Source organism: Teleopsis dalmanni, chromosome 1 (assembly GCF_002237135.1).
Source record: "Teleopsis dalmanni isolate 2A chromosome 1, ASM223713v2, whole genome shotgun sequence".
NCBI lineage: Eukaryota > Metazoa > Arthropoda > Insecta > Diptera > Diopsidae > Teleopsis > Teleopsis dalmanni.
The window spans coordinates 202,417,916-202,443,814 of record NC_051846.1 but is presented as its reverse complement, the minus strand read 5'-3'; the positions used below and the strand labels follow the sequence as shown (position 1 = coordinate 202,443,814).

Genomic DNA, 25,899 nt, shown 5'->3' with positions numbered 1-25,899 from the left:
CTGTTGTGAAATGGATATTGAAAACGCCTGAGAACATTCTCTTTGAATATCTAAAACTAAACAGCAGCAGACTTAACTTTCTTGCGTGCGGGCAAACTCGTTGCAGCTTGCTTGCAACATATAGAACCACAACATCACCAATATATGCAATATATTTCCAATGATTTTGTTCATCGTTTCGCCAGTGCCAACACACAACAATCTGAGCTCTATCGATTTATGGTTCCGCCCCAAAAACGGTGACAAGCTTCTCTATTTGAATTCAAACTTGGTTCAATTATTCCTACCCAACCCACCATTTATTATATTATCTTACTCACCTATTTAGTGCATTCCTATTTGTGTGTGTGTTGTCATACAGCAACAAATCATAGAAGGTATTCACATTCCTTAAAAGGCAAATTATCGAATATGTCAACTGAGATAAACACAAGTCGTAGTATATATTGTTGTTGGAGTGATAACCCTCGGAGATCTCCTCATATAGTCCCTTTTGGGAATAGTGAACGGTCTAACGATTGTTAAACTTCAGGAACGGCTCCGGGACTTTGTTGTTGTAACCCGCTAGGATCTGGAAAGTAGATAGCATAAAAGAATTTACAAGACGGATACATAGGTTACGATATGGATAATGTAGATCCACTCCATAGCTCTACCGGGACGTAGAACCTCGTTTGGAACCAAATATAAATTGTAATATTTGTCACTTAATAATACTCGTATGCAATAAAACAAGTATTTTAATCGTTAATTGAATGTTTAGCGGATTGTGTAAAACCAATATATACCCACGATAGCGATCCTTTTTATAAACGTTTAAAAAATGTTAGAATTTTATTGTTACCAAACTTTAGGCATACGCAGCTGTAATAATATTAATATCGTCCCAATTGCGCAATCTCTTTGGACATTATACAATCCTTATACTATTATTTTTAAATCTGGCTATACTTTGTGAAAAATAATTACGTGCCACAAAAATGTTATACGTGATAAAAGTTCCTTTATGTTAAATAATATATATAAAATAATATATTTTTGGTTATCTATAAATAATTGACGTTGACAGTTAAAAGTAACTTAAACAAAATTTTATTTTTTATACGAAAAGCATGGTATACATTTATTACAAAATAGAAAAAAACAATTAACTTAAAAAATACAATATTTCGTATATAGTGTGTTTCCATATATAAACTATATAAAAATAATACAGAAATATTTTAAGTCTCAACACTGACATAAATCAACTATATGCTGACATAATCTATACTTAAGTCAGTATTTAGACTTAAATTACGACTGTCAACCAAGCGCTTATAGTTTTAAAATATATTTATTAGAGTGGCTAGTTCTTTTAAGTAGTGTTTTTGATTCGGCATAATGAACACAAAATGTTAAATTATAAAAAACTATATGAAAAATTATATCTAATCAGTGAAAGGAATATAGCTGCTACATAGATACATATAGATGTGACTAAACTTAAGGTTATGAAAATACCTTAGAAAATCATCTTATAAGTGTTAAGTTCATCAGTTCAATTTATATTTAAATTCACATTTCGATTTTAATATAATTCTAACATTCCTCACTTCGCACACTTGGTACATATAACGCAACGCAAGCGCATTCCCAAACGTCTTTTGGAAATTTCTCTGGTTTATTAAAACTCCATTCTTTCGTATCCAAATCGTAACATTGAACGCCGCAAGTTGCACGGTTAAATTTTGGTTCCGAAAGCAAACCGCCAATGAAATAGATTTTACGTTGAACGGCTGCAATACCGCTGTGATGCTTGAGTGTAGGATTATTCGTCTCAATCGTCCATTCGTCGGTAGCAATGTTATAAACATCCATTGTTTCGGCAAGTGTTATCGCTTCCGTTTCTGGATTTTCATACCAACCACCACAAGCATAAATTAAACCATTTAAAGCAATGAGGGCATGATCAGCTCGTGGTGTTAACATTGGTGCCAATTTGTGCCATTTTTCCGTGTTACTATCGAACCGCCAAAATGTTTTCAGCACCAAGTGCTGATCAGTTCCACCTAAAATACAATTTATTAAATATTATAAATGAGATATATTAATTTTTCAAATATCTCACCTGATATATACAATTGATCTCCTATAACTACACCAGCGTGCTGACTTCTGTTCTCTTCCAGTATTGGCATATATTGCCAAGTATCAGTTACTGCATCATAACGTTCAACGTTTGATAATGGCCAACTTGGTTTCCACACACCATCACGGTTATCGTTTGGTTCACAAACGCCACCAACGGCATAGAGATACTTATTGCCTATGGCATTCAATGAAAACCGACACCGATCGATTTGTATTGGAGCAATTGCATTCCATTCATCTTTGATGGGACAATAACGGAAACCAAAAGAGTGGACATATTCTTTTAAATTGACATCGTATGCTCCACCAACGACATATAATTCGTTGCCTAAAACAGCAGTGCCAAAGTTGCCTGTGTATGTGTACATAGAAAAATATATTAGCTTTTAATTCTTTGAATTTATAATTCAAACCGTACTTACATTGATCAATATGTGGTATGGCCGTCAAAACTTCCCATTTGAGAGTCGATGGATTGTACCAATTAATTTGGTTCGTTATGCCATGCGTTTCAAAACCACCAATTTTCACCAAAGCCAATTCCAAGCCCCGTGAATTCAGTAAAACTCCTGAGGCTATAGCTTCATTGGGGATGTCAAAACTTGCTACTTGTGTTTGCTGTTCTTTATATTCTGCTAACATGGCCTTTATATATTGATCTTGCATAAAGGAAAACCCACTTTTCTCATTATCTGTTAACATTTTCATTTGCTTAATAATAGTATCCCAGCCTCCTACTTCGCTAAAGCGTATTTCAGAAAAAAGACTCGCAGCAGGTTCAGCGTTCAGATTTGTTTTTCTGCAATATCCCAAAATAATCATCAGTACGCGTTTTTCGGTGCAGTTCACAGGATAATTACTCGATAGAATATATTTAACTTGTTCGAATTTTAATTGATAAAAGTCATCGAGTTCTGAGAATTCATTTAAATTCGAACATATAAAACGATAGATCTTATTTTGAAGCTTATCTAATGAATATATATCAGCCAAAGAAGCTATGCAAGCAGAGTTCTCTAGATCGATGTGAGATTCGAGGTAGTTGCAGCAGGCATCGATTACATCTTTCATTTGCACAAATATCGCTGCCGCAAGAACATCCTGTACATTTTCGTAATCGAGCACTAAATTCGATGTATAAATAAAATTGATCAGCAATTCAATACCTCGAGCCGAAATTCCATGTATTTGTACTTTGGATTGTCGCGCTTCGAGCACCGCATCAGTGAACATAGCACGGAAGTAGTCGCTGCAAGCGGCTAGAACTACGCGATGTGCCTGAAATAGAATAATAATGATCAATAAGTAATATAATAGTAATAATAAAATAAATTAAAAGCTAAACAATAAACTAAAATAAACATGAAAACGATTTGTTAAGGATCATACCAAAAGCAATAAATGTGATAGAAATAAAGAGCAATGGGATCTAAATTGTGATCCTAACTCAAACGTGCTTTTAAACTACAATTATTGGGACCAAAAGCTAACCTGAAAGCAAGCACATAGAAGATTGACAAGACATTGCAAAATGAGGTGGGATAAGAAAAGTAATATGAAGATGAGAAGTAAGTAGGGTAGAGTTAGAGATATTCAATCGTGAAGGTGAAGGCATCTTGTCAGGACGACGAAGTGGAGCCATAAATCAATAGGATCCAAATTTATGTGCATGTTTCGGATAGAAAATAGATGGGAGATGGTGATGTAAAGTAGAGCTGTAGTTAGGGCACTCATAGAGAATGGACGTATTTATCCGTTAGAAGTAACAATTGAAGTCAATATAATGCGTACAGTATATAAACTGCATGAAGAAAAATCTTTCATCCCCACACTTATCAACAGGACATTTGTTGAGAAAGTTGCTTTTAGAAAACCCTGATCTCAAAATACTGCTTTGGTTTACTGGAGATCAATATATTCAGGATACGAGAATAGGATCCACGTATGTAATGAGTAGTAAGGGCAATAGTCATTTTGGCGCAAGTTGGTCTGTGTGGCACTTAAGGAGAAATCAAGTTGGATCATTTGATGCTTAATAAAGATATAATGAATTTTTTGTAATTTTATTAAAATAGCTTGCAAAATACTTAGGGCCAGTGGATACCATTTATTGCATAACTTAATGTGCAGCATTTACCCAACGTTTTTGTAATCAAAGAAGATTTTAGTCATACGTACATTGGCTTATTTATTATAAAAAGCGCAGTTTTAAAAATAATTTATGTTTATTTGCAACTAATGTGATTAAGCAACAAACATCATAAACCATTTTCGTTTTAAAATTAATGAGTAATTAAAAATAACCAGTTACAAACGGCAATATTACTAGTACTCCTGAAAAAAAGTTATACCAAAATATGCATCATGACTTTAAGAAATGGGTAGAAAAATGGTATAAGTATATAAAAGTAACCCAAGATCTAGTGATAATCCAATATAATGAATTTAAACATACGAAGTCACTCTCCAACGTTTTGCTTATATAAATAGTAACAGTAAATAGATGTTACGATCAGCATCGATTCCCAGTTGACGATATATATGCCTTCTATGTTTCTCTTTTCATTTTTTCCTATGCTTGTTTATACTTGTTTTTATGTCCCAGATCCGCGTTTCATCATCAGCTATTAGTCTCCACATAAACATTGTCTTTGCTTTGCTTAAATTCCTCAGGCATAGTTATAAAAATATTTCTCCAATTGCGTTTTTAGGCTAAGGTCACCAAACTCAGCACCCAATGCAGAGCTTCTTAAACTTTTTTTTATATAATCCGTGGAGATCTATATATCAGCTGACATAAAAGGAATAACAGATTTGAATACATAGATTAGAATATGGGATTTTTTGCGAATAATAACCAAATCAACAAGTCAAGACCAAAGTTCAATAGCTCTCAAATTTGTGTATGCATTAGGTTATGAGAGCAGATGGGTCACATCAGTTGGTTTAGAATTGCAGTTAGAACAATCATTGGAAATAGACGTATTTATGCGGTACAAGTAACTGTTTAAAACATGACTATACCCTGATCTTAATGGCGCTAGGACAGTTATTACTGCGGGTGAAGACCGTCTTTCTACCCTATAAATATCACGCAATGACCTGTTGAGACTTTGTTGCTGTGAAAAATTTGAAATTTGTGAAAATTGTTTCGAATAAATTACTGTTTCTGTATGAAGAGCCAATATTGTATTCGACTTCACTGATATTAACTTTACTACAAAAGGTGTCGATGTTTTCATGATACAAGAAAAGAGATCAACGTAGAATAAAAGATCCATTGATCATATTATCATTGGGATAATCATTTATATGGTACGCAAGAATTTTCATTCTAGTATATTCTTCCATAAGACATAGTTGAGGTTCGTGGCAGAATGCTATTTCTATCTGGAAGCGGGTGAAACTTTTAATAATTGCCCAGCTTCTACACAGTTCAGGAAGAGAGAATCATGGCAAGATTCTTGACCCCGTTTAATTAGTAATTCATCAAAATACTAAGTATTCTTCTATTCTTGATACTATTGTCGCATTGTTTTGCTCTACTAAATATTTTTCCTTGTCTTCCTCATTCATATTCATTCGTATAATATTGGAATTATCATATTTTAATTAGAAAACGACGCTCCATATTTATTACATAAATACATTATTACAATACAATGAACAGAAGGTAAATTTTCTACCGACAGGTTCTGTTATTAGAAATATATTAAACCTCTTCAGTTCTGAGATATTTTAATCTACTTTATGTAAAGAAAATATATTGCAGATATTGTATTAAACGAATAATGTTAATAATACTAATTAATCCAGTTGCTTTATAAAACAATCACAATTAGATATTAAATTGGTTATGCTAATATATGTCAATTATAAACGATCTATTAATTAACAGAAGAAATTTAAAGATCTCGTGTTTAGTTAAAATTAGCATAAATTCTCTTCTGGGAAAAAAGTAACCAACGGTTTAACAAAAGCCGGAAGCTGATTCGCCCAACTGAAATTATTTAAAATTACACATAATTTAAACAATTAAAATGAAAAAAAAAAAAAACAAAAATATTAAACCAAAATAAAAATTATCAAATTTAGCACGAAACGAACTAAATTTAAAAAGAAATGAAGCACAAGTCTGAAACCGCTGTTTACGCTTCAATAGAAGATACACTGGCACGGCACGCAAACAAAACCCAATGTTACGAAATTTTCATTACAAAAAAGAAGCGATTTTTTCAAAAATTTTGGCAATCAGCTTTATGGAGTCTACTACAAACAACTATCTAACAAAGCGATTAAATAATCAGAAAATTGGCACAACAACTTTAGACTATTGTAGGCACGCAGTCCTATTCATACCTACATACATAGATACAGATTCACAGCACAGATGTGCTGACACCTAGTACCGACATTGTGTGGAGTAGAGATATGGAATTGAAAGCATATGCGATCGCAATCAAACTGATAACGCAGAATAACATTTGTTTCTCTAATAATTATTATTATTTTTGTGATGTTTTGCATTTGAAATTCAGTTCATTCATTAGTCATGAATATAGAATCAATTCATATGAAAAACAAAAATGAATAATATTAAACATTTTGTTAAAAACCGAAAAATCCCCACAAATAATAGTATTTACAATTAAATAAAAGTGATCGAAAGTTAATGAACCTCACTCTTCGGCATAATTATTATATACTATATACTATATGAGAATCAAAAGCATTTTCAGTCATAAAATGCTTATTTGAATAAAACGGAAAAATGTTCTAATGGTAAAAAATGAAATAATAGTGGTATTCACGATCTCGAGTACCAAGGTCGTTACTCAAGATAGTACGTAGTTTAACACAAGTAAAGTGTAATCATCATTAGCTATGAGTACTTTTACTTAATAATAATGGTAATTATATAAACTCTGTGTAAATATGAGCACCTTTGGACTCCCGCAAAACCTCGTTGACACTATGCAGAAGTCAGTGCTCACCGATACCTGTCATATCACCAGAAGTTTCATTACCTTAATTCTCATATACAATATACAAAATATTTTGTTTTAAACTCAGGCTTCCAAAATGTATTTTTTTTACCCATAAAGGAGAAATAAATAAATAGAAATTATATTAATAATAATAATTTTAGTTTAATAATAACTACCAGTATTTTTACTCATTACTAATAATAAAAAATAATAATAATTAACTACAAGGATATTTACTCGTTAATAATAATATCTAGATATGCGTATATCTACTCGTTAATGATAATAAAATAATAAATAATTAAATACAAGTAATTTACTCGTTAATTATGTTACTCGTAATAAAAACTAACTACTAATAATAATCAACTATGCGTACATTTACTCGTTAATGATAATACAATATTAATTATAACTGCAAGCATTTTACTCTTAATTATGTTAACAATAATTAAATACGAGTATTTTTACTCATTGATAATAATACAATAAAAAAATTAACTGCGAATATATTTACTCGTTAATAATAATTATGCGTATTTTTACTCCTCAATAATAATAACTAACTATACGTATATTTACTCGTTAATGATAATACAATAATATTATTTAACTGCAAGCATTTTACTTTTAATTATGTTAACAATAATTAGATGAGTAATTTTACATGTTAAAAATAATACGATAACAAAAATTAACTACGAGTATATTTACTAGTTAATAGTAATAATAATATTAACTTGCGTATTTTTACTCATTAATGATAAAACAATAATATTAATCAACTATGACCATTTTACTCGTTATTGTAATAATAATTAAATATGAGTCTTTCTACAATTTAATAATAAGACAATAATAAAAATTAACTACGAGGATATTTACTCATTATAATAATAATAACTAGCTGTAAGTATATTTACCGGTTAATAATAATACAATGTTATAATAACTATGAGCATCTTACTCGTTAATTATGTTAACAATAATTAACTACGAGTATTCTTACTCGTTGATAAAAATACAATAATAAAAAATAACTACAAGTATATTTACTCGTTAAAAATAATAGTAACTAACTTTGCGTATATTTACTCGTTAATCATATTACAATAATAATAATTAACTACAAGTAAAGTTTTAAACGACAACCAGAACTTTTTTAGTAGTTTTTAGTATGTTTAAATAAACTAGTGTGAAGTAATTATTTTTATTATAATATTACAAATATTTATGACTAGTTTATTCACCTTAAAAGAGCGACCTTCCACCACCAAAGTTATATCGCACAATTGATCATTAGAACGAAGGGCATACAAGCCGCTCTGCAGAACTTCCGCCTGCTGAACTACGAGCTTGAAGTGATTGATATCTCCTTTGTGTCGGTCAGATATCGGTAATTTGCCATTCTTCGCTCTGCTCAGCACACAAACTTGTTTATCCATTCTTAACTTTATTAATTTTAGAAAGCGATCAGTTGTTATTGCTTTTGTTGGTATGCATGTGTGTTCGTACGCTTTGTTCGCCTGATTAAGAAACACACTTTGCTGTTACACTTCGCATTAAATATGTATTTAATTAGCAATAGTAATAGAAAGTTTAATAGAGAGAACACTTGGCAGTTTATAAATATAAAATTCAATAAGATGAATATATTAAATTTGCATTGAATTCCAACAGCCTTTAGCCTCAGCTATTGCAATCACATTCCACCATATGTTCTGACCGCGACGTTTCTTTAGGTTTTTTCTGTGGTGCAATACATTTTCGTATTAATTAATTAGCACAAAGCTTCGCGTTTAAGATACATGCAAAGCCACTTTGAAGTTTTACAGAATTTTTATTAATCAATTAAATTAATTAATTTTTAAATTGACCTTTTCAAGTTATTCACACACACTTTACATATAACAAATTTATTACTTTTCTTTTACTGGATTCGACTTGTTTTACATAAAATATTTTATTATAAACTTCCTTGTGTAGAATGCCAAGTATTCTTTTTTTGTTTAAGTGCTTAAACTGCAATTCTCTTCTTTATTACTGACACACTCCACTCACAACAAACTCACTGACCGATGTATAACAGAATACTGACAATTTAGGCCAACAATATTTTGACTAATAAAGTTGTTGGCATTTAAAAACAAATCGTGATAAAAGTGGAGAAAATGCACAATGTCAGATAAAAAGTGTTGCAATTTATTATTATTATTTTTTTTTTTAAATTCTCTACATTACTTTAAATAAATTTATATATATATAGATTATTTTATTAAATTTTAAATTAATAAAAAAAAATTACTAATTTTACATTTAAGGTGACATTACCTATATAATAAAGTGACGTATCTCATGTTTCAAACTAGGTATTTGAGCTGGTTATTTCGATATGAAGTCACAGCTGGAACGTAGCCAAATTATATATTAAATTATAAGATAAGATTAACAGTAGATTTAAGCAATCATCGGGATTTTCATTTTAATTTAGTTGTTACATTATCCGTAATTTTTTCTTTCAGAGTAGGAAAAAAATAACATTGAGTCTGATTAAAAGAAATTGGCAGTACTTTTAAAATATGTTGAATGCTTTTGTTTGAGATATATTTTTCGTTGTGTCGTGTACAATATGATATGATACGAGCAGCATGAGTTTTTAACAAATTTTCAGCGAACATTTACAATAGACTGATTTTTGTATATAGCCGCACAAAAAATTTAGACTTAAATTTTTTTGCGAGTAAAACCTAATTCTGAGAATTTTAAGAGCATTATTGTTGCTTCACATGTTTCCTTTCGTAAGTTGAGAGTATTTTTTTGCTACTCTAAAAGAAAAAATTACGGCGATTGTAAATTTAGAAACAAAAATCTTGTTTTAGTAAAGGTTAATAAAAAATTTGGTGTGAAATTAAAATTTTCTTACTGTGCAACGCTGCAAATGTCTTAATATCGTAATTTGTTTTACGATATTAAAATGATTGAAAATGAATTGTGAAAAACTTTTCAGAAATAAATATTGAAGAGCGAAATAAAGTGGTAACATTTTAATGTAAACAAGCAACAGCTGAGCTGTAAACAAAATTAGTGGCTTTGAAGTAAGTATTTAATAAAATCTTTATTTTTATTAATTTAATATGGAATCGATATATAAAATGTATATAAATGATTTAATATATCAATTATATATAAAATTTTTTGTGTGATATATAATTAAGTGAAGTTTATAAAAGCTCTATCAGCTGCATAAATGATCTCATTATAGTGTGAGCATTAATATAAATAAGCAAGTGTCTAAATAAGACAATATGAATATATTATTAGTGGATAGTGTGAATAATATTGAAAAAACTTCTTACTCATGTAAGATATATATAAATATAATCTACTCCATAAATTTCTAACGTACTGTACTTATTTTGACGTTACCAACATGACAAATAGAATTAATGAAGAGTACCATTTCCCGGCATTTTTGTCGTTTGTGTGAAGAATTTTCATTTTAAAGTTGAGCGTCTTCTGTGGTGTTGCGTTAGTTTTTAGGTTCATAGTGTTATATATATTTAATGCCATGAACACAGTAAGCAATTTAAAAGAATATGGAAGTGCGTACCCTGTTCGCATACCTTCTTCTATACCACGACAAAAATTTGAATGTAATTCCAACAATGTAAGAATGTTAATATTATATGTTTGTTAAATGTTTAAATTTATTTTGTTAATAGTTTAATAAATATCCACAAATTTATATACATTGCGAATTTGCTAATGTTTCATCAGCGAATTTGAGCGGCTATCGCAGCGTGTTGGTGCCTGTGCACGAAGGCGTCGTCAAACGCATTGTGCGCACATTTTTCGAAAATGGCTTCAGAGTCGCACTACAAGAAGCAACCAGTCCAGAAACTATAGAATTTAATCCTAATGTTGCGAAGGTAGCACAATATATATGTGATGCGTTAGACGCTGTTAATAGATATAAGCAAAAAATATTTCCTCATAAGCGGCGGCAGTTGAGTGTGAATGATATTGTAAACTTCACGGAAACAAGGTATAAGTTTACAACATAAATAAAAATTAAGTTTTATTGAAATATTTATTATAGAGACTGGTGTCATGCGAATATACGTTGCATAGCCTGGCATCCGAATTGCTTCAAAATAGCTGTGGCAGGTGGTGACGATTCTGTGAGAATATACACTGAAAGTTACGCTGAAATACCAGTTTTAAAGGTGATTATAAATTTATGAGTGTGTTGGACGCATGCTATGTTATACTATTTTCTAACTCCCTTTTTTAATGTTATAGACGCATTATCAAAAAAGTGTTACGTCAATAGCGTGGCGACCATTTACAACTTCGGAACTAGCAGTTGGCTGCGATAGAGGTATATGTCTCTGGACCGTAGAAAGCAACGTGAATATAACACGTGCCACCTCCCAAGCCACACTACTGCAACAGTGAGCGTTACCAAAAATTTAATTAATAAAGATATTTAATAATTTTGTATTTTTGCTTACAGTCCTAAAAGCAGTCCGATTACTTCAATACAATGGAATTCTGACGGTACACTTTTAGCAGCTTCCTCAATAGGTGATACAGATATATTGATATGGAATATGGATTCAATGCAATGTACTGCTTTAAAGTGTGTTGGGCCAACTTGTTCATTTATAAAATGGTCATCAGGTGACGCTTATCTTTTCGCTGCAACTTCAAGTAATATGTTTCGTGTGTGGTCTACGGAAAAGAAATGGACTGGCGAACGTTGGAATATTGTTTCTGGCACCGTACAATCTGCTTGCTGGTCACCATGCAGTAACTTTTTACTATTTATAACCACGGAAGAACCAATACTATACGAACTACAGTTTTATGAAGAACAAGTTTTTAAGTGTAAGTTTCAATTTCATTTATTACTTTATTGATATTTGGGCAGTAAAATTTTGGTTTGTTTTAAAAAAAAATTTAGTATGAACTTAAATTTTTTATTGTTTTCGTTTGATTTCAATAATGCATAAAAGCAACTGCCAAGAGCAAATTTGGCATGTCCCAGGTGAATTGCAACGTGAGCTCAGTTGCAAGTCGTATATGCAGCCAACAATTTATCTATATCTTTAATATAAAATGTATATATTTTTTTACAATTTTATTAATTATGTATTCTCTTTAGCTGGCGGTACACCTACAGAAGCTGTGCCTGTTATTGATTTATCATCCATTGTTATTGATAATCGCGAAATAGGCGGTCAACCACAAGCGTTGGTTTGGGATCCAAAGGGTTTATACTTAGCTATTATGTTTAAGGATACGAATTGTGTAGCAATATATACAACCTCTTTTAAAACGTTTCAACTGAGAGTATCACCATTGTGTTTTGTAAGTGGTGCTGGCTACGAATATCCTACATGCATAGCGTTTCAAAGTAAAAACAAGAAGAACTCTGAAACTATCTTAAATATTGGTTGGTCCAACGGGAGAATACAGTATGTGCCACTCACCGATAATATTATCTAACAAACGTTCATATATGCGATACAATTAATGTACACAATACACTTTTTATTATTAACATTAAGATTATATATTGTTATTTTTTTTATACATTTAAGATATTTAAATAAAATTTAATGTCTAAAAATGTTGTTTTTTATGTGCAAATAGAAAAATTATTTATTAATTGTTGCAAAAATTTTGATGACTAATGAATTTTGAGAAAATTAATAAATAACCAAGCAAAGTGCTCTGCGGAGTAGTTTAAGGATTGTTAAATTTTGTAAAAAAAAAATTTTGACAAAATTTCTTTAAACATTTGTTAATTTATACTTAAATAACTAAACGTATATACTCTACGACTACATAATAACATATGCAATGGCATAATGACAAAAGATACAATAATTAGCTTAAGGTAAATCACATTCACACAAGGATCACAAAATATAGACTACGATTAAAGAAATAAATTTAGGTCCACTGTTTCCATTTTTAATTCAAATGTTGATTTTTCAATGTTAGATATCACCAAAGAAGTAACCCAATGCCGTTGCAGCTTTGATACGCACGAAGTGGTTTTCATCCTTCAGCAGAATGGCAATTTTATTACCAACTGATTCTGTTTGCGCATTCCGTTCTGTTAAGAAATTGTGCAATATACCTAAAATAAAATGAAAAAGACAGTTTCATTATTTAATTATATAATATATATAATTTAATTTTTAGAAAGTATAAATGATTGCATTAAGTATTAAACTGTTAACAAAATTTTAGGTATAAACACATTGACACTCACACCTAAGCGTCATGACTTTACTAAATTGTAGCCAGATGAGATGTACCTATATAGCACGAGACATCAAAGGAATTACAATCTATCATAAGGTTTACGTGTATTTCCAAAATAGTGACCATAACGCTGAGTTCAATCTCTTTCAAACTTAGATAGCCAAAAATTGGTGTTAATAACTGTCCATTGGGGTATGCTAATATTTACAGACACTATATTCTTTCATTAAGCTCTAATAATAACTTTCATGTTCTCTTTTTCTCTCTTCGCAATCTTTTAGTTTCACTGAGGAAAGTGAAAAATTCAAGCTGGAGTGACCTATTCGGGCACAATGATCAACTGACAGAGTCTCTTGATTTTATGGTGCTTTAAAATTAAGAAAAAAAAAAACTCTGTATAATAACTGCAATCTTGTGATGTAATTCTACCATTTAATATCGTTTTTCGTGTAATATTAAGATATATATAGTAGTTTCTCTCTAACTCAACGGAGTGAGCATTCAGTCTTTAAACTTTATTTCATTTAATTTTTTTAACTGATGAGGTTTATAACGTCACAGTTTAGGAACCAACCATATAAAGTACAATTTAAAATATAAATATATATTACCTATAACTATTGCCGCACTGCCACGTACTTCAGGCCATTGGCTACGTAATTTTGGTATGCACGAATCAATGAAATCTTGTATATGCTCGGGTAATTCTATAGCCTATTAAGTTACATATTAGTATATATATTAAACTCATTATGTATATTGTTACTTACAATTAATTTAACAAAGTCTAATACAAATACACTATAGTTAAGTTGCCCGTGATCAATTAAATGCTTCTGTGCCATATCATTGACTTTGGTGGAATTGAGCAGGCCACAAACTTTACGTAGAGTACCTTTGCACGCCTTTATAAATATAAGCATTAAATAAAACACTATATAGTAATATAAATATAAAACTTACTCTTATGATCGTCGCCTCTCCCTCACTTAAATGCAAAAGTAAAGGAAAGAAATTGGCGAACAATTGCTCTCGTAAAGCTTCTGTCGAGGAATTGGGCGATACGCTACCGTCATTTAATGACATTTTAGACTCACAGAGATCACCAAAAAGTATAACGGCTGCCTCACGTATTTCAATGGAATAGCTACCAAAGAAAGGACGTATACGTATCGCAAGAGAAACATGAAACGATTCCACACGATCACTGGGTAAAGCCTGCAATATACGTGAAAGTCCACGCATGCTCTCCAATGGTATATTGATTAGACAATCACTAAAAATACATAATATGGCTATTTAGTATATATAAAAAATTATAGAGTGCATCTAACGCCATACCTAACGGTGTCATCTATGCCCTTTAAAAGTGCGGTTATAGCAGTCTCAGTGTGTTTCTCAATATCACGTTCGGTTAGATGTCCTACATAACCCAAACCTTGTATACTTAAGCCGCGTACAGTTGCATTTGGATCACTGAGTGCCGAAGTCAAGTGAGCCATTATAGTTGATGAGATGTCACCACATGGTTTAAGTGGCACTAAACGTGAATACAAGCCCACGGCTGCCACACGTTGTCCATCGTATGGTGATGAGACATATTTACTTAATGCATTGACCACCTGCTTCATAGCGCTAGAAGATACTTCCAATTGATTAACTAAACCTATAGCCATTGGAGTTAGTAATTCAATATAATTGGTTAAATCAGCGCTGGAACCAAGTTTTGTGTGTACTGTTAGAACTGTCGAGATTTGTTCCATACCCAGATTGTTTAGAAATGATTCAAATGTATCCAAAACAATTTGGCATGGATTTAGTTTTACGGAATCTTTATTGGGTACAAAACCGAATTTTGATTTTGTTGTATTGGTTGTGGCATTTGTATGCGATGAAGTTGTATTTGTTGGTGAAATACTGCGCTGACCTGTATGCATTGGTGGTGCAAGGTTTGTATAAGCAGCTAATGATGTGAGTAACATGGTAAATAGTTCCGGAAACTTTTTATTGAGTTCCTGATGAGAAAAAGATAATATTTTAGTTCTATAATTAAATTTTAAAATAAAATCATTGTTGATTACCTCCTTAATTTCTTTGCAAGGCAACATTTCTCTCAGTGCACAGAATATGGCAAATGGTTGCACGCTGGCAATTTTTTGACGTTCCGTTGGTGCTTCATTGGATTCGAAGAAGCAAGAGGATGTGAGTATTTGCAGAAAATCGTCAATAATTATACTAGTAAGTTCTGTATCAGAGCAGAGTAAATGCCAATATTCAATTATGTTCCTAAAAAAAAAAATCAAAAAGTGATTAGAAATAGAAATTATAGATATAGTTATTGGCAATTATTTAAATATTAAACTCATATAGTCTCATGATTTATTTTTTTATAGAGAATACTTACTCTTCGTAGGGCAAATGTTGCTGTAGCATTTCTGCACAAACCAATTTCGGATGATGTTTGGTTAGGGCTACTAGTGCTTTAAGAACGCCTGACTTCGCACGATTCACTTCACAGTTTTGTAAAGCCTGAAATTTGAATTTTAATTGTATTTACTAAATATTTAAAATAAATATTTATATATAGATTTATATATATTTAGTAAAAATGTACGTAATGATCATTGAGACTTTATATTATTTACTTTGAAACACAATTTCTTGGTTACCAATTATTAATCTCGCTTAACAATCGCTTTTGATTAATTTACTTACCGCTAAACAGTCTTTAACTATATCAGGTATCGCATAGAACAAGTCAGAACCCTTTTGTTGTACAAAGAACTTAAGAACTACAGAAGCTCCAATTGATGAACTTTGTTCCGGATCGCGTAAGCCACGTAAAAGAGTTTGACTGTAATAAAATCAAAAGATATTTTATCGTAAAATAATAATATTTTAGAATCACAAACCAAAATTGTAAATACTGAAAATTTGAAATACGCATAGCTATAGTTTTTGCTATATCTCCAGCCAAATTATATATCAATTTTGGATCATCGGTAATGATTTTCTCCTTAATAAGCTCAATCTCTTTTAGCCACGGACTTTCACTATCAGCAATCGTAAGAGTTTCGTATATACAAGATATTTCCAATGTTTTCTGTAATATGTCAACTGAAACCTGTCTAACAGTGCCATTTGAATCTATGCAACGTGGCACAATTTTGCCAAGCATTAGTCCAGTTTGATTAAATTTAGAAGGTGCTTCGCAGCCAATCTTCATGGATTTTATATAAACATCTAAAGTATGGTTAAAAACATGGCTAGAACAAATGCGTACTTCGGAGTTTTTATCCCTTGTCCATGTTTCCAATATAAGTATAATTAAATCCAACGTAGCAGGGGATGGATCCATTTCAATAATAACTTTAACAAGTGCATTTAATTCAGGTAATGATTCGTTCAAATGCTTCGCTAGAAAACTATTCCGTTCATCTTCCTCCTGAGAATCGAATTTCATCTTCAAATTTTGTGCACATGAGAAAAAGTTCTTGCAGGCAATTTCGAATATAACACCACCATCAACTGATTCCGTATTATCATCGCCACCTAAGCAATATATTTATATTTTAGTTGTAAAGAACTTCCTATAATAAAAAAAGTTGCACTTACCTATGCGTATAAAGTCCGTGCCCAATTTGAGTATTGTGGGTAGCAATGGTAAATCATCGAATGGGGCCTCGATTGGTATACTGAAAACGGCTTCCATTATTTGTTTCCGATATTTTAATGGTTCAGTGAGTTCTTCTTTGATGGCGATAATTTGATTGCATGTGCTTAACAGTGTCTTCAGTATAGCTGACATGAGTACCTGATCCTTTGTACCAGTAAGTTGTGCAATTAAAAAATTTAAGATGGTATCATCCAAATTCAATAGGCTCAACAATGGATCAGTTTCATCCATTATATGACCAAACGCTTTTATAACTAGCAAATTCGTTTTATAATTTTCCAATTCCTTGTGTGTATCTTTGATGAAATGCAAATTGCTAAAGAAACCAGTGGAGTGTTTGCGTCCGCCTATATGTGCTAATTCAGCAAGCTTTTTGATGAGATGCTGCAGGTGCACACGTGAAATATAGCCGAGCGCAAGTGCACAGGGCGTAATCTTTTCTTCGTACTCAGTATGCTTAGTATGCTTATCCAGTTTCTCTTGTTTAGCCGAGGTTATGATTAATTCTATTTTCGAGTGTATAGCTTGTACATCAGTCACGGAGCATAATCCTAAACCAATGCACTTGATTAGCATACCACGTTCAGCACTTAGATTTGGTATAACGAATTCATTGTTTGGTATCGTAATTGGGTACATAAGTAAATGGTCTGCCATTTTGTTAACCATGCGCTCAGCAAAAGTTTCATCATGTCCTTGTAGGAAATCAATAGTCTCTGTAATGAACTCCATCAATTTACCGAAGAAAAGTGACTCTTTATTAATACATAAAAGTAAATCGGAAATATGTTTGTCCCACAATGGACCCAGTGCTGGATTCAAATGCGGATAGTAATACTTCATAAAGGCTAAAATGTTCGTAGCACGTTTGATGTTGTGGTAGTTGCCCAGTAACGCTAAGCAACGTGCAAAAATTGTTTCCGCACACGGTACGATAATTTTTCCTTGTTTTATAATTGACGTATGTTTCGACGCAGCTGGTTCATCATCACCAGCATCTACTCTTTCCTCAGCTTCGTCAATATCCAGAGGCTCATATTCTATATGTGGTGATTTAGCAAATAGACTACTGAGGCATTTAGTCAAATTCGAACAAATGTCAGTGTAGTCCAACAATACATAGTAATTCAGTAGTTCGCGTTTAAGTAGTTCATCCATGGTACCGGCGGTTGAAGATAGCATGAAAAGTGAGTTCTCACAGGATAGCACGAAGTTTGCATGTTCTTCAAGTGAGCCATGTTCTTGATTGACTTTGGAATATTTACAGCTGTAGCGCGTAATGAACCACACAAATTCTTTCTGCTTGATGAAGGATTTCTGAGCCAGTGCCACAATTGTTTTTAGCAAAGTCATTTTCATCTTGACGCTTTTCTCTACAAGTATCATTTGCTTAAGGCAGTCTATAAAACCTTCCAGTTTACTTTCGATATTCACGGTAGAAGTATTCATTAGGTGAGTCAAAATAAGCAGTGATTTTATGCGCTCCCTTTCACTGTTATTTCGTAAATGCATAAGTAGTGTGTCCATAATCTTCGTAGCATAAACGCTGGAGAGCAAATGAAAGCAACGTAAGACCTCGTAGTGTCCCTTTACTGTCTGCGGTTTCTCGTAGTCTGGATAAACGCAAACCAAGTCGAAGAGATTCGATATTAACTGTTCGGAAACATTGTCCAGTACATTGGGTTGTAGTGAAATATTCGTTTTCAAAACAGATGACAAAAATTGTGTGACTGAGTTTCGTTCTATCGAGCGTCGATATAGCGCTAAAATTTGTGGTATTAAGCGTTGTGATTGATCCTGTATTTTGTCGGTCGGCAGCAGTGGATACATTGTGCATAATGCCTGCAATATTTCAACACAAACTTTTGGTTCTCTTGAATGCAACCATTGGTTGAAGAGCACATCGTATGCCACGGATATTTCTGTGGAACAATTATTAATAGCTTCTATATCATTTGCAACACCATCGTTCATGGTTATCGCACCAGTAGTGTGCAAAGTGGAGTGTTCCAACAATGCCTCACTAAATCGACCAATCGCTATTAAATAAATATATATATACATATATACCTTAAAATAAATACTTAACTATTACAATATTTACCATATGCATGTGCTGTTTTTATATGATCCGTTTTAATACCACCGAGATTTGGTAAAATAGAAGCTAGTATGGGCTTAATAAATGGCACTACAGCTTGTATATTCGCCGTAGCCAGCGAACCCAAGCATTGCATCACCATAAAATGAGCTACTGTGCCTTCTTTGGTATGCGCCATTAAAGCTTCCATTACCATTTTACAGTCATCGCCACGTCCAATGGCTACTAGTATGGAAAGTGCGTGATTCTGTATGTTGGGCATGTGATCAGTGGAACGAGTCAGTTCTTCAATTGCTAAATTAATAAGTTTCTTGTGTGCTTCTGGCGGTACCAATACATTTGCACTGACAACACGTTCAATTGCTCTTTAAATATTTATTTTTATTAATTTAACATTAATTTATAATCTTTGACGTTGACACTTACTTTAGCAATATGATAACCGTTTGCTCTGGCATTTTAGGGTTTTTTTCTTTGTATTCAATTAATATATCTGTGGCACGCACTGGATGTGTTTCTAGTATTTTGACTAGTGCACTTTGTATGGCCAAACGAACAGTCTCATCTTTATCAGCTAAGCCTTCGAAAAGATTGTGTAGAACACCTAAAAATAAAAAATTCCGTTTAAGATGATTTCAATTTTAATTAGAGGAGGTATAAGCGTGTCCATTTCGTACTGTTCGCAACCTCCCTCTCTTGGGTTTATACAGATACGATGCTCTTGCATATGACAAACTCGCGAGACAGTATGGGTTAAACAGGGATTTACAACACCACGTGTGAATGACTGTAACGATTTGCAGATACTGTAGAGAAGACATTTTATAATATTTTTATATTATTGTGCGCTTTATGCGTTACGTCACAACTAATCACTTTTTCTACGCTGACTGTGTCTACTCCAATCAATTCAGCCTTAATTTGGATAGAAATAACAATGGATGATATAAGACTGTATAAATAGACTAATAAGCTGAGTAGATCAATATATGATGATAAGAAATCACCTCTCAATAAGGAACAACTAATACAAATAATCAAGTGTATTGGAGTTAGATAGCCAAATGAAAAAGAAAGAAAGAAAGACCACCTGATTATTATCTCATGAGGGAGTTACGCTAATAGGATCTGTCAAGAATACTTTATTGAGAAATACAGCTAGTGTCAAATTTTGTACGATTCAATATTAGTTCTTTCTACTATTACGTCGATAGCTGTCATTTTATATAGTACTTTTGTGTTTCATTGTTAATATTTATAATATCTGATTATATGTTGTTCAAGTTTTAACAAAGAAAAACCTAAATTCCTTTTTGTTTTGTTTATAATAAATTAAGCAATGTATATTTCAAAAAAGCGTGTTATTTTATTTGAATAAAATAACTATTGCTACTATTTTTACGAGCGTTGCCGTGACACAAAAATAAATGCGCAGCGGTTACGGGGTTAAGGGTCGTGATAATGTTTTGCTACCGGTTCGTTAATAGACTTCAGAAACACAAAAGACATCATTTACCGGTGAACTATACGCCTGTCACACTTTTCTCCAGCAATTATGAAACTTTTTCTGATTCTAGGTTACTTACACAAAAGTGGAATGGAAGCCGTACAAGTAATCGAATTGGCCTACATTAGCACAGAAGCAACAAGTTTGTGGTTTTTACGAGTATATGGAAAAGTTGGCAGAATATAAAACAAAAATAAAAAAAACTGGTTAACTTGAATTTTTCGAATTTTACGATTTTATGTTTGCTATCGAACGAGCGGAAAGGAGCGCGGTGCAAGGCAGGAATGGAAAATGTTCAAGTTTGTTGCACATCAATTAAAAATGTTTTGTTTCAATTTTGCTATTTTTATCATTTTTTTTTATTAATGAATTTTTAAAATATTTAAATGTTTTTATTATTCTCTTCTTCTTGATTTTACCATCGAAATTCCATTGCACGAATATTCGCATCTGCAATGAACTTTTTGCTGAGCGTCTCGCTTCGAAATACAAATTTGGCACTACTTTCGCTATCAAATCGAACATTTCGAATTTCATTAATAAAATTAATTTTGAATTTAATTTATTGAAAAATTAAATTAATCTTGTTTTAATTTTTTTTAGCATCGCGTGCAATTGCTTTTCAATTCACTGCCTTCTGAACTGCAACTGAACAATAATAAAAATCTTGTGAATTATTTTTTTATTGCCTCTGGTTTCAGTATGCGGCTATCAAGAGTTAAATAATACCTAGGGCGCCGGGCGAAACCAAAATACAAAGATAATATTTCTACTAGATTTTTACACTCGGTTTGTGGTAAATAAACAAACGTTTATTTTGGTTAATGTTTATTGCAGCTCAAAATAGTTTTACAATCATGGAGGAGCTTACGAGTAAACGCTTACGATTAGTATCTTTATGATATGAAAAAGCGAACACAAGAGTACAAAGCAGATTTCCAAATGTATCTGTAATGAAGTTAAGAATTTAAAAAAAAGAACAGCAGAAAACACCGATTGAAAAAACGATTCTCATTTTGATCTGGAACCAAAAGTAATACCATGGTGTACCGTTATGCTTCCGAAATCGTGCCAGAGTTGATAAATGATTGAATAGTCCCAATACTAGATACTCGTTTGTAAGAGCTACTGCTTTATATGCAATGGTTTACATTATTGAGGCCTGTGCTTGTCTGAACCTTCACAAAGGGTTAGGTTAGATTATATTGACAATCAGTTTATTTGATCAACTTAGACCCTACGGGTCTACTGTGATACCACACAGGTAGGCGACCTTAACTGCTTTTATTTATGAATTCGTTTTGAAGCCTTACTAATGTGTAGTATATATTCATTCTTAGCATAGTTAGATGAGAAAAAATTGCTAATAGAAAACCTGGTTAACCTCATCAAAAAGATAGGTTTGTAGGAAGGGTTAAAATATTGGGTCTGCCTAAAAAGATATAAGGTTTCAAGGTGCATTATTTGTAACTGTCTGGCTTTGATCTGATAAATGATGAGAACATTTGAGCAGAGAGTTTTATTCTTATGTGTTATTAAAACCTTCTTTTATATGAAAGATAATGTATCTTTTAATTGGAATTAAAAGTTGATTAAAAATAATTTGAAACCACAAGCTTTAGTCACTTTTGGCGCTCTCTAAGTATTATTTTTAAGAAAATATAACTATTATTTTTTATTCCAGATAAGAGGAAGATATTGTCACTTAGCGTATGACATACTTCAAATATATAAGTTCTATCTATAAATCTATATTTAAAAAGATACTGCCACCTCTGCATCTTCTGAGATAAGATTTAATTTTTTTATAGTTTGGGGAAAAATACTCCCACCCTAAGTTGTCTATAATATGTCTCAAACTTTTATAAAATTAAGTGGAAAACATTTTTATCTCATCATCACTTCAATTATGCTTTCAATTTCAATTTAGTTTGGTTGAATATATTTTTACCTTAACGTTTATCTGATATCTTTTAAATGTGAGTGAAGTTTCACTATCAACACAATATGGCAATAAAAATTTAGTGCTATTGGAAAGCATAAACCGGTCAAACAAATATATTAATTATTTGTGTTTAATTAAGCGTTATTTCTGTGTATAGAAATAAGTAAAATAACATAACTGAATATGAAAAGTAAAGTTCAATTATGGATTTTTCGAACAAAGTTCTGGCAAAATTAATTATTATCAATTTCGTAGTCACTGACTGTTACGCTGATAACTGACACTGACATCGATTGCCATTAATTAATGCAAAAACTATTTATTAATTCCAACAAAATTATAGTTTCTATTAATAATAAAAGAATTGTTTTATTATTTTACATGTTGTTTTATAATTTTTTTTTTTTGGTTGATAAAAATAATTTTTTATGAATATTTCTACCTTGATTACTCACAATTAAAATAGTTTATAAAAAGTTCAGCAATTTGAATGAATCAAGTTAATTGACTATATATAAATATATTTATTAGAGTACAGTGATTTCTTACTTTTGCGTAATAAAATATATTACATATTATACAGTTTCAATATAAGGAATGTGACTCATTAATTGTAATAAAAGTTTATAAGCACGAACTCACATTTAAATAAAAATAACAATTTTTAAATTTACTTCGAGATATAAATGGCAATCACAAAAGTTACCCAAATAATTTTTAAGTTTTTATTTCTTATTTAAATTAAGAAAAAAATGTAGACATAATATCATGTTTTGGACTTAATATTCTAGAAGCGAGCCTTCAACACGTAGTTTTTCTTTGATCATTGATTAATCTACTTTTATTCTTCGGAGAGTTCGTTGAAATATAAATATTCTCTCAGTTTTTGTTGTAGCTATAAATATCAACTCAGTTTTTAAAAACATCGGGGCTGACTCTAGATATAACCTTTAATAGACTTATATTGTAATAATAGGTCAATTTGAAAGAGACCTAAGTTTATTAGTTTCACGACTAATGCAAGAAGAAAGAAACAAACATTAGAAGTTTCCAAAGTAAGGATATTTTGAGATTTTAAATAAAAGTAGTTTCTCCAAATGTTAGAAAAAGTTACTTTTTTTGTTTAACATAGGTTAGATAACCTTAGATTAATCTGACTGGCTATAAGCACCGCATACACCTTTCGGTTACTAGTGATACCAGATAGAGTTATGACTCCATGTAAATTTTGTACAATACATTCACACAAATTTAAATAAGTGTTTAAAGCACTATTCCTCAAACAGAGTCACCAAACTTTTTTTAACTAGTTTTTAAAGCGTGTTTTTAGATCACATTTTACTGGGATTTAAACCCAATAACTGTATACCATAGATTGGTCCAGTAAATACATATCGTGCCAACAGATATTACATATTTTAAAAATGTGCTATCAAGAAATTAGCTTTTTTAAAAATTAAAAGTGTTATTAGATTATGTTTTGACCATAATTAAATATTTAAAATATGTGCTTTCAGCAAAAATTAAGTGTTATTAGATTTTGTTTCGCAGAGTTACGATTGGACGTTGTCCAGTTTGTGTAAATATCGTTCACCACCCACTGCGCAATGAGATTTAAATTTAATATAAGAATTTATGATTTAAGTCTATGATACATTATATTTCACCATTACAAAATGATATTATTATTATTAAGAAGTATAATTATACATTACTACCCCTAGTTCCTTATGGCCCAATGTTCCGCTGTGAATGTACTGGAATGAAGTATACCCTCAGTTCCTGACTCCAGATCTCATTTAGTTTAGCTTAAATAAAGATATTGGATTCGTTTTCTGATAATCGCAAAACTAGCACAGATAAAATAGGTGGATCATTCTATATGTATATTGCAAACTCTGCAGCAGCGTGTCCAGTTAAGAAACCACTGATAATTCTCAGTTTAGAACTAAAAGGAGTATTCTAAAGTAAACAGTCTTTTTTAGAAATAGGATAAAAACCAGTTCATTTTTTAAGAAAAATCGACTTATTTCAATTAAACTGACTCAATATAGCCACTTAAACAGTCTAAAAGCATTTAGAATGAGCGTTTTATGGGACGTGTTGAATGGGACATACTTTCGGAAGTTGGTAAATAAATTCTGGATTAGCTTCTCCATCCATAACCATTATTCTTTCATAATATTACAATAATTACTATTATATTTCTATTAAGGGCGATATCTGATTTATTATGATCTTCTTGTTTATTCAACAAACAATTACAACTATTTTTCTGATCCACTACAGCAGATTTTAAGTCAAAAGTTTTTACTATCTTCAGGGCAGGCATATATACCTCCAATTTTTTAATCTCTTCATACAGTCAAATAGCCACAATAATTTTTTTTATTTTGTACCTGTTTATTTATCGTTTAAATTAATATTTTGGCATAAAGTTGTCTAAAAATTTTCATTCTGATAAACTTTAAATATAAATTCCCCTTTAGAGGAAGTGAGAAATGAATCATGAAAACACATGAAGTCTAAAAATTAAACTAAATTGTTTACGTAAAAAGTTTTGTACATAACTTTTTATTACTAATTAAATTTATAAACAATAAATCAATAGAAAAATTTACAATAAAATAAATCTTAACACGTCACTAATTAAATCCCAAAAGTTGATAAATGTCTACATATTTCAGTTTATTTCGAAATAAATATCAATTTTAGTAAGAAAATTTCTTATGAGCTTTTACCTGTGATAGTTTATTTATCTTATCATTTTAAAAACCATTTTTGTGTGAAGTAAATTATCTTAGCAATCTTATCAACTTCATTAAAGCTATTAAAGTAAATCAAAGTATTTCCCAAAAGTGTGTCAGTTTTCCAAAAAGAAAAAAGCATATCACCTCCCTCATTGCGTAGTTAAACGCAACAGGTTGATGGAACGTGTATCTATCTCAATAGATAAATATATCTATCTACACTGCGGATTAGCATAGAAACAACAGAGCAAACGTTTAAACTAAACACTCTCGCTCCGTAACACACATAGACGAAAATTTTAATCAATAAATCAACTGTGTCAACAAAAAAGATACATTTACTTCCTGACATAAAAAATAGAAAAAATAGAGTAGACCAAAATATGGGCAAAAAAGAGGCACGTTTAAAGCTAACAGTACATACTCATTTCATTTTTATCTAAATACCTTTATATATGTACATCATTATACCTATATACATATACGTATATTGGAATTTAATTATGTGAAATGCGTAACA

General features: G+C 31.3%; 3 protein-coding genes across 3 annotated transcripts; 1 reads left to right on the top strand and 2 right to left on the bottom strand.

Annotated features, from left to right (window-relative positions):
* Positions 1 to 1,185: 1,185 nt before the first annotated feature.
* Positions 1,186 to 9,329, bottom strand: LOC119671404 (kelch-like protein 26). The gene is made up of 4 exons (XM_038082016.1): positions 8,372 to 9,329; positions 2,556 to 3,411; positions 2,111 to 2,485; positions 1,186 to 2,051 (listed from the first exon to the last, which is right to left on the bottom strand). Exons 1-4 carry the CDS (start codon positions 8,564 to 8,566, stop codon positions 1,582 to 1,584), a joined length of 1,896 nt encoding a protein of 631 aa, XP_037937944.1. The 5' UTR covers positions 8,567 to 9,329; the 3' UTR covers positions 1,186 to 1,581.
* Positions 9,330 to 10,551: 1,222 nt separating this feature from the next.
* On the top strand, positions 10,552 to 12,748 carry LOC119671403 (aladin-like). The gene is made up of 6 exons (XM_038082015.1): positions 10,552 to 10,788; positions 10,844 to 11,166; positions 11,221 to 11,347; positions 11,424 to 11,575; positions 11,638 to 12,011; positions 12,289 to 12,748. The coding sequence occupies exons 1-6, from the start codon at positions 10,690 to 10,692 to the stop codon at positions 12,630 to 12,632; spliced, it is 1,419 nt and encodes a 472-aa protein (XP_037937943.1). The 5' UTR covers positions 10,552 to 10,689; the 3' UTR covers positions 12,633 to 12,748.
* A 59-nt stretch (positions 12,749 to 12,807) lies between these two features.
* On the bottom strand, positions 12,808 to 21,224 carry LOC119671402 (maestro heat-like repeat-containing protein family member 1). Its single transcript, XM_038082014.1, has 13 exons — positions 21,104 to 21,224; positions 19,604 to 19,781; positions 19,181 to 19,542; positions 17,016 to 19,115; positions 16,313 to 16,952; positions 16,116 to 16,254; positions 15,805 to 15,929; positions 15,482 to 15,686; positions 14,742 to 15,415; positions 14,364 to 14,676; positions 14,171 to 14,305; positions 14,012 to 14,114; positions 12,808 to 13,272 (listed from the first exon to the last, which is right to left on the bottom strand). Exons 1-13 carry the CDS (start codon positions 21,219 to 21,221, stop codon positions 13,130 to 13,132), a joined length of 5,235 nt encoding a protein of 1,744 aa, XP_037937942.1. The 5' UTR covers positions 21,222 to 21,224; the 3' UTR covers positions 12,808 to 13,129.
* Between the last annotated feature and the right edge of the window lie 4,675 nt (positions 21,225 to 25,899).

Coding starts and splice junctions, on each gene's coding strand:
- LOC119671404 (XM_038082016.1), bottom strand. CDS start 8,566: ATGGATAAACAAGTTTGTGTGCTGAGCAGAGCGAAGAATGGCAAATTA. Junction 3,412..8,371: donor TGGAAGGTCGCTCTTTTAAG/GTGAATAAACTA, acceptor ATTCTATTTCAG/GCACATCGCGTAGTTCTAGC. Junction 2,486..2,555: donor CATACCACATATTGATCAAT/GTAAGTACGGTT, acceptor ACACATACACAG/GCAACTTTGGCACTGCTGTT.
- LOC119671403 (XM_038082015.1), top strand. CDS start 10,690: ATGAACACAGTAAGCAATTTAAAAGAATATGGAAGTGCGTACCCTGTT. Junction 11,576..11,637: donor CAAGCCACACTACTGCAACA/GTGAGCGTTACC, acceptor TTTTGCTTACAG/TCCTAAAAGCAGTCCGATTA. Junction 12,012..12,288: donor TGAAGAACAAGTTTTTAAGT/GTAAGTTTCAAT, acceptor TATTCTCTTTAG/CTGGCGGTACACCTACAGAA.
- LOC119671402 (XM_038082014.1), bottom strand. CDS start 21,221: ATGAAATTCGAAATGTTCGATTTGATAGCGAAAGTAGTGCCAAATTTG. Junction 19,116..19,180: donor AAAAACAGCACATGCATATG/GTAAATATTGTA, acceptor TTTATTTAATAG/CGATTGGTCGATTTAGTGAG. Junction 13,273..14,011: donor CAGTGCGGCAATAGTTATAG/GTAATATATATT, acceptor ATTTTATTTTAG/GTATATTGCACAATTTCTTA.